This window comes from Micromys minutus (genome assembly GCF_963924665.1).
Source record: "Micromys minutus genome assembly, chromosome: 29".
Classification (NCBI taxonomy): domain Eukaryota; kingdom Metazoa; phylum Chordata; class Mammalia; order Rodentia; family Muridae; genus Micromys; species Micromys minutus.
Genome location: NC_137964.1, coordinates 33,868,706 through 33,876,719, shown reverse-complemented (window position 1 = coordinate 33,876,719; position 8,014 = coordinate 33,868,706). Strand labels below are relative to the sequence as shown.

Sequence of the window (8,014 nt, the reverse complement as noted above, 5' to 3'; positions counted from 1 at the left end):
GAGAGAGACTCCGGGCTTGGCCTGGCCTTTTGAAACCTCAAAGCCCACTTCCTCCAACAAGGCCACGCCCCTTTGTGCTTTCAAATAGAGCCACTTCCTGCTGACCGAGCATTCAAATCTATGGCCTATGTGGGCCACTCTCATGCTGTTCTTTTTCTGCATGGACAGTTGACGGCTGGAGGCTGGCCTGTGATGTGAATAGAGACTCGGCTCCTTCTCTAGAGCAACTAAGGAGAGAAGAAAAGTGTTCCCATCCCTTTGGGAATGCCTCATGGGGCAGGGGTGGGGGCGGAGTTGTCTTCATTACTATATCAGCCAACAGTTGAGGACACTGCCATTTTTCTCCTCTGTCCATGACAGCATCCTGAGTCATCAGCTCCATCCCCTCTGGACAAAGGGGCCCACGGACAAGTGGAAAGACAAGGCTAACCCTGGATAGATAGTTGGCAAGTGGCAAGACTGAAACTCAGTTCCTTCTCCTCTGTCCTGCTGTGAGCAGAGGGTCTTAGCCCAGGAAGGGGAAAAGAAGATATTCAGTGGGTTGCCAAGTTATAAGAAGGCTGAGCCAGGAGGCCAGATTTTATAGAAAGGAATTTGGTAATCCACTAGTAATGTCTGTCATGGTTCATAGAGATACAGAATGAGAGTCATGCTTTTGATACTTGTGGATTCGTAGGGTAAAACCATCACTGATCTCAAAGGAGGGGACACTTCTGATCTCCAGACTGCCTGGGGAGTCACACTACCCCTCCAAATCAGCCCCTCAACATAGTTCTCAACACTCCAAGAGGACTAACAGAGGAAAAATTTCCAAGAGCTTCAAGGCAACAAATCAGGGCTGTAGATCTTAGCGTCAAATGCTTATAAATCTGACTAATTAATTAGTCAGCCCTGACGAGCTCCCCACCATAATTCAGCATCTGCAATTAGATTTCATATTAAAGCATGCAAATTCAAGATTAAACCCAGAGAGATGGTATGACAGCTCCACCCCTCCAGCCTCCCCATCCTGCACCACCAGCTTCTCAGGGTGCAAATTCCAGAACCTTCCCTTTTGGGGCTTTGTCTCCCAGGTCTGTTGTGGTGCCGCCGTGCTGTGCCCAGCAGTGTGGGGAGCCAGTGCCAGCTCCTCTCCAGGAAGATGGCAGCATTTACACAGGGCACACGTTTTGGTCCAGGCACATTTGGGGACTTGCAGGTTGCAAAATGCTGTAATCGAAGGTCATGAAGAAAACCTCTGAATAAAGCGTAGGCAGTGCTGCCTGGCCGAAGTAGTGCAGGTACGTCACTGCCATTGGGGAGCAGGGGCTTTGGCTCACACACCCCACATAAACATATATAACACATGTGTATATACATATATATACATATACATACATATACACACATACACATATGGATATACACACATGTATATGCACATATACACACATGTATATGCACATATACACATACACACATGTATATACATACACATATACACCACATATATACACACATAAATATGTATATATACACACATACATACACATATATATACACATACATATACATATACACCCACACACACACATATATACCCATACACACACATATATATACACACATATATACCCATACACACACACATATATCACACACACACACACACACATATATATATTCACACACACACACATATATGGAAATATAGATAGGGAGGTGCCAATGATCTAAAAGGCTTCACAGCTTTGCTGCTCACAGTGTGACGACGTTTTGATCAGTGAAGGGTCACATTTATGACAGTGGCAGACCATGCGACATCATAGCTTTATTTGTGACTAAGCTGTGTGTCTGTATGCTGATAAAATAGCCAAGAACATGTGTCTGAGAAGGTATTTCCACCGGAAAGTGATGTGTGGCTAGTTTCATCACTGGAAGGTCAGGTGGGCAGTTGACAGCTGGCTTGGGTGACTTCCCTTGCCTGCATAGATGCTCCTGCAAGAGCCACACTGCACTATAGCCATTTGATCTCGGCAGCCCTCCCTGGGAAGGGGCCAGTCCCATATTGCAGGCCTGGAGAGGCTCCATGACTGTTCCCAGCGAGGAAGGGGCCATGGTGGATTGTTCCAGAGCCCACACCTTCACCACTATCACCACCCCGAGGCCAGAGTGGGCTTTGGAAAGTCAGGAAGCAGAGGGACCCCTGGGGAACTTGCTATGTAGGCATTTCATCAGCGATATCTGATTGGCCTTTTCTTGTGCTTCCTAACTTGCACCTACACCAGAAACCATCTTCCTACTTCCTACGTTGTGAAAGGTTTTCAACAAACTCTGAATCACAGGCCTGTGGGAAGCCTAGCAGAGTTGGCTAACAATGTCTACTGACCTGAAGTGGAAGATTAACACACAAGCCCATCGACCGAACCTCCACGAGACACTTCAGTGCATGCTGAGGACAGGTGCTGGCTGTAGGCCACCCACTCGTGCCCGTGGCATCCTGGAGACCTAGCTTCTATTTCCACTCCCCAGAGGGTCCTGAGCGGCCTCGGCTTCCATCCACCCGTGGGGTGGGTGCAGAGCCCAGCAACACTATCCGTGAGATATCTGAGCCTCGGCTGGCTCCTGCCACGGGATTTTCAAAACCCCTGGATGAGTAGAGACCACCCTGATGGAGGCAGGCTGTTGCCATTTGATCGGCAGTTGGTGGCAGGAGCCAGCAGCTTGTTTCCCACGGGCTGCTGGCATAGCACACCGAAAGGGAAAACCAGGAGCTCAGATTGCTACTCTAAAGCCAGCGGCGTGCCCACCATCATCATGAAAACATTTGGGAGCTGAGGGACGAGGGAGACACTCATACAGGAAGCAGCCGTGGTGTCCCTCTCAATGGGATGCGTTCAGATGTGGACGCCGTGTCCACTGGGGGCCCTTGTCTTGCCTAGTTCTCTGCCTCAGCTGGTGAGGGGTCTCTGAACCCAAGGAGCTCGGGTGAGCTGAGGTCCTGGCCTTTTTCTAACCTTCCTGTCTTCTGTGAGTTTCTAAAGGCTCGGGGGAGACTTACTACCACAAAGCAGGCTGCCAGGAGCACCCCCAAGTCTTGTTCTCCCCTTCGTCTGGGAATTGGGGGCCACAGGCTGCTCTATGGCCTGCCATGTCCTCGCAGTTTGCAGAACTTGGGAAGCCAGAGTTTGGGAGTTTAGTCTTTCAAAAGCCGGTAGGAATACCTCAACACACGTGTGACCATGTCAGCTTCCAGAAGCCTTTGCCGGGTGATGGGGTCAGGAAGAACTACAAAGGCAGGGCATCCCCTTCAGCCTTGTGAGAAGCTTTCCTAGCTGTTAAGTGGGTATCCTAATGGGGTGACGCAGGGCACTGGACAGAGTGATTAAGGTATGTGATGACATTTTTTGTTGGATTATAACACCTCGGAGTACGGACAGTACCCACGTTGCTTGTGGCTGTAGCTACATGCGTCCCAGCCCGAGGCGCAGGAGTTCCCTCTGCCTGTTTGTTAGGCGAGTGAATGCCCGTCAGGCTTCCTGGGCCAGCTCCCGGCTGGAACACCTGCCAGCTGCTTAGCCCATCTGGCACCGTCTGGGCCAGTGACAGGACCATCCAGCAGACTATACCAAAGCCTCTACGGTATGCACCGAGGATGTTCCCTCCCCTGGACAGTGTCCCGTGTGGGACAGAAGGACCCTGGATGCAGATGCCGGGCAGGTACCTAGTGGGCAAAGTAGCAACATGCCCTGGCATAGCTTTGCTCCCGACTCCCCCCGAGGACTTCTCTTCCAAGCCTAACATTGCTGCCTGTTTGTCCCCAATGACTTCAAAACCTCAGCCCTGAGCCCCTGTTCCCCATCCAGCAGACACCCTCAGGCAGCAGAGTCACACAAGCCCAGGACTCTCAGTTGTGGAGTTGAGTCGTGATCTCCTGCAAGCCTGCTCACCTCGCTCACCTAGGTCAGCTTCACTCCGGTTCTTGAGATGCTTGGTGGATTCATAGCTATCATCCAAGTAGAGGTGCAACCGAGTCGGGGAGCTGACTGGCAGCCTTGCCTATCACTGCTTGGCATGTGGTGCCCAGGATGACCTTGGGCCAGTGGAACTTCATCTCCCATCATGACCCCACCTTACTGTGTGTCTGTGGGTGCTGGAATTTGAACTCAGGTTCTCTGGAAGAACAGTCAGTGCTCTAACCACTGAGCCATCTCTCCAGGCCCCCTCCCCCTCCCCACCATGCTATCCTTGAACTTCCTGCTTGAGGTTCCCAAGTGCTGGGAATGGTGTGACCCGCAGTGCAGCTAGCTATAGCAAAGAAAACTCTTTGTCCCGTTTTCTCAGATGAGGGGAATAAGGTTCCAAGCAAGGTGGCCAGAACACTCATGACCTGACCAGCCTCACCCACCTGCCCAGCAATTCCACTGTCTGTCGGCAAGAAGATTCACGGGTATTCCATAGGTGTGCGTGCATAGTGAAGCCCAGGATGACCTGGGAGTCTCTGAGGCCAAGTTCAGTGCTGAATTCTACCTGCTGGAGCCCTGGCCCAGCGGTACCAGCACCGTCTCTGGCTCAACAGCAGATCCCCGAGATGTCTGCTGATGTTGGTGAATGTCCCTACCTAGGAGTCGGACGAACAAAGGAAGTCCAGAGACAATGTTTACTCTGTCCCCGAGATAACCATGAAGCACTAGCTGCCCACAGATGGCAGAGACCAGGGTCTCTTATGTCCCTTTCTCTGCTGTCCTGGAGGTGAAACCGCATCTCAGAAAGCAAAGGGCTCTGTTCTGAGCTCTCAGTTGGGGGCAGCAGAGCTGGGACAGGAGCCGTGTGACAGAATGCTCTCCGCTCTGGACGGATGGTGGAGTCCGAGACGCAGGACAACCCCGTCTGTTACACATATGTTCGCCAGCAGCGTTGGCTGTCATGAGCACAATGAAGGAACGATTTTATTAAGACCCATGTGCCAAGGGGTGGGGACCGCTGGCCTAGGTCTTGAAGTGGGCTCTCCACACTGGTCTCACATTGGTGTGGGAGGCACAGCCGGCTCCTCTGGTGTGCAAAGCTTCAGGCCAGGCTCCAGCTGGCGCTGTTCCACACAGACGAGTCCCCAGCCTGTGTAAACTGTAAAGAAATGGCAGGTGACCTTTATCTCTGACCACTCTGTGGGTGGCCCTGACCCTGGCTTTTTCTTGGGAGGGGGGCTTGAGACCACATGGGTTTGCTGCTTATCAAAGGCTGGCCTGAACCTTGAAATCTTCCTGTCCTGGACTCCCAGGCTCTGGGGTTATACATGTGGTGACACATGAACCTGTGACACCAGCACTCAAGCATCGTATACCCAATCTCGGAAAGGAAAAGGACCCAGGGCATGCCACATTCACATCCTGACCAACTCAGGGAGGAGCCACTATGTCTGCCTGATCCCTGCTTCTAGCAGCTCAGTTGACAGAGGACAAAGGTCAATGGCTTTACCACTGCCGGTGACAGCGGTGTTTTCCCGGGTTTTGCATCATAAGCACCCACAGGTCCTGCTGCTGCGTGCTAGCTTTTTGCACTGGTAACTTCAGTTCTAAAAAGTACAAAGCCAGAGCCAGGATTTAGTTCTAGGTTGGTGAGCATCACACTGCAGAGGAGGCCGAGTGTCCTGGGGGCTTTGTAGTGTTTTTCTGTTAGTGGGGACACTGGGGTGTCTGAGGTACCCCATGTTAGACCCATCTTGAGTTATCTGGTCTGTCCCCATCAAACGAGCTGGCTTTTGTAGGTGCCACATAAATCATAAACTGCAAAGCTATGCACGCCACTCTGTTGGAGTGGAGCAGAAGAGACTGGCTCTAGGGATGCTTCTCTGAAATGTCACTTCAAAAAACAAAGCTGGGCACACGTGACAACTGCCCTGAGGCCAGGATGTCAAAGCACCCCTTGTCTTCCTGCTCCTATGGGCACCTCACGTGACCTGAGCCATGTGGGCACGGACTGAGTACAAACCAGAACAGCGCCATCTGGTGCTCAAGTACAAATTTAATAAAGCCCTGACACGTCTTAGCCCACAAGTTACCCACGGAAACAAAACCCCACTTCTTTCTGGAGCCCCCTGGGATGTGGGCGAGCCTCGGTTATGGCTTGGATGCTATGACATAACCGCTGGGAAGCAGACTCTGCTGACAGACAGACAACCTCAGGTGAAAACCAAACAGGTCACGCTGGTATCGGTGCTCACACCTCACGCTCTCCCGTGTCCCCACGGTAACTCTCAGGCTCCATGTTGCTTGTGCAGGCTGCGCACAGGGCACAGGAAGCTGCGGGCAAGCTGGGAACACACATGGCTGGCAGACGTCTTCCAAGGACTTGCCAGCCTCCCATCCAATGAAGCTGGCTCCACTTTCCAGAACCCCAGGGGCTTTCCTGGGCCTGCGCAAGCTCCAGCCACTGCTCTTCGCTGAAGTTGAACAGGGCTTGCCCACCTTCCCACTGCAGTCCCTCGAGGAAGGTGTCTTCTTGCTTTGAGCGTTGTAGCCCTAAGCTGTCTCCACAAAGTAGAGGAGGGACCAGGACTCCTGGCTTCCACCAAGGCGGGAGGGATACAAGAACTTGAGGCAGGAGCCGCATGGCTGCAAGCAGGTCACTAAGCCCGGGGCCTCTGCCTCAACATCCTGATCTGGAAAAAGTTCTTAAGGTAAATGGGGGAGGGACCAGAAGTACAGTGATGGGAAAAGAGTAGGAGGCCCAGACAAAGAGCAGGGCCAGGAGAGGCGGTGTGAAGGCCTGTGGGACACACCTCAGCCTCCAGGGCCTGTCAGTGCAGAGGACAGACTCTCAAGTCCCTGGAATGAAGTACAGCCCAGGGGACCGGGCACTGTAGGGTCTCGTGTGGTTCTCTGTAAGGTAATGAGGCAGACACACAGGGCGGGCAGGCTCTGGGTACTCCAGAAATGGGCTGTTCTCCAGGGGTGTCAGGTTTCTCCCAAGCTAGGTCAGGGGCTGACAGCAAGGGCTCCCTGACAGTGTGGCCTGCTGAGGCCTTGGGTGTGGTGCAGAACACCGGGGTCCCCTGTAGGAGACCCCGACAGCTCAGTGGCCTCCCTGGCAGGAACTGGGCTTGGTTGTCTGGGACGAGGCCGCTGTGGACAGGGTAGAGGCAGGGGTTCTGCTGTGCATAGAGGCTTGGCGAGGCCGTACCTGAGTTTTTAGAACGGAAGGAGGAGCTCACAGGCACAGGCCTTGTGTCCTCAGAGGGCAAGAGAAGGAAGCCTCACAGAACCGCCAGGCGTTGCTCTGCAAACACCAGGCCCAGGTCTCAGGCCCTAGAAGGCAGGAAGGCCGTGTGGGCAGAACTGGGGGGTTATTTTCACCAGCCCCCTGTCCCCAGTGCTCGGAGGGCGCTGTGCAGTACCCCAAGCTTGGGCATTTCATGGCTATTAAGAGGATTTGAGGGCTGTGGTAACCTGGCCACACTCCTGGGGGCACGCTGCCTCCAGGAGCTGAAGGGCTCTGTAGTAGTGAGATTGGGTTGGGTTAGGAGAGCTCAAAGCCTGTGTTCATGCTGATGGCGTAGCGCAGTTTCTCTCGGAGCACGCTCTTCTTGCTGTAGTTGGGCAGCTTAAGCAGGTTGAAGCAAGTGGAAGAAGTGGGCAGACGCCCACCCGGCTCCCTCTTGCGGATGGTGAAGAAGCCCCTGAGGACACTGCCCAGTGTATCCCCAGTGTCCTGCAAGCACACACCACAGCTCTGGGTCAGAAGGTGCCTACACAGGTGCAGGAGACGCCCAGCTCAGGGCACTGGCCTGAGGCTAAAGAGCATCTGCTGCTGCACACCCACACCGCTGCCGGGCACTCACACCTGCCGCAGTCCTGCTCTAGGTCACCTCAGACACCTGTGTCAATTAACTAAGGCAGCCCATACCCCTTCTCTGTCAGTACCACAGCCATGGCCAACTAGCATTGGCTCAACTTTTCCCAAAAATTGGAAGCGGAGGATCATCTAGTGTCTGACCCAAGGGAACAAGCCTGCAGGCTGTGGAGAGGTGGTGAGGCAG

The 8,014-nt window shown here is 53.4% G+C and overlaps 1 protein-coding gene across 4 annotated transcripts in view; it reads right to left on the bottom strand.

The window, feature by feature from the left end:
• Positions 1-5,980: 5,980 nt before the first annotated feature.
• Positions 5,981-8,014, bottom strand: part of UBE3B (ubiquitin protein ligase E3B) — a 41,862-nt gene continuing 39,828 nt past the window's right edge. For 3 of the 4 annotated variants that reach the window (XM_080940516.1, XM_080940517.1, XM_080940518.1), the window contains one exon: positions 5,981-7,686. In XM_080940516.1, coding sequence (XP_080796642.1) covers positions 7,495-7,686 — 192 coding nt within the window. In that variant the 3' untranslated portion in view covers positions 5,981-7,494. The remainder of the gene's footprint in view (positions 7,687-8,014) is intronic. The other variant, XR_013975606.1, reaches the window with a different exon arrangement.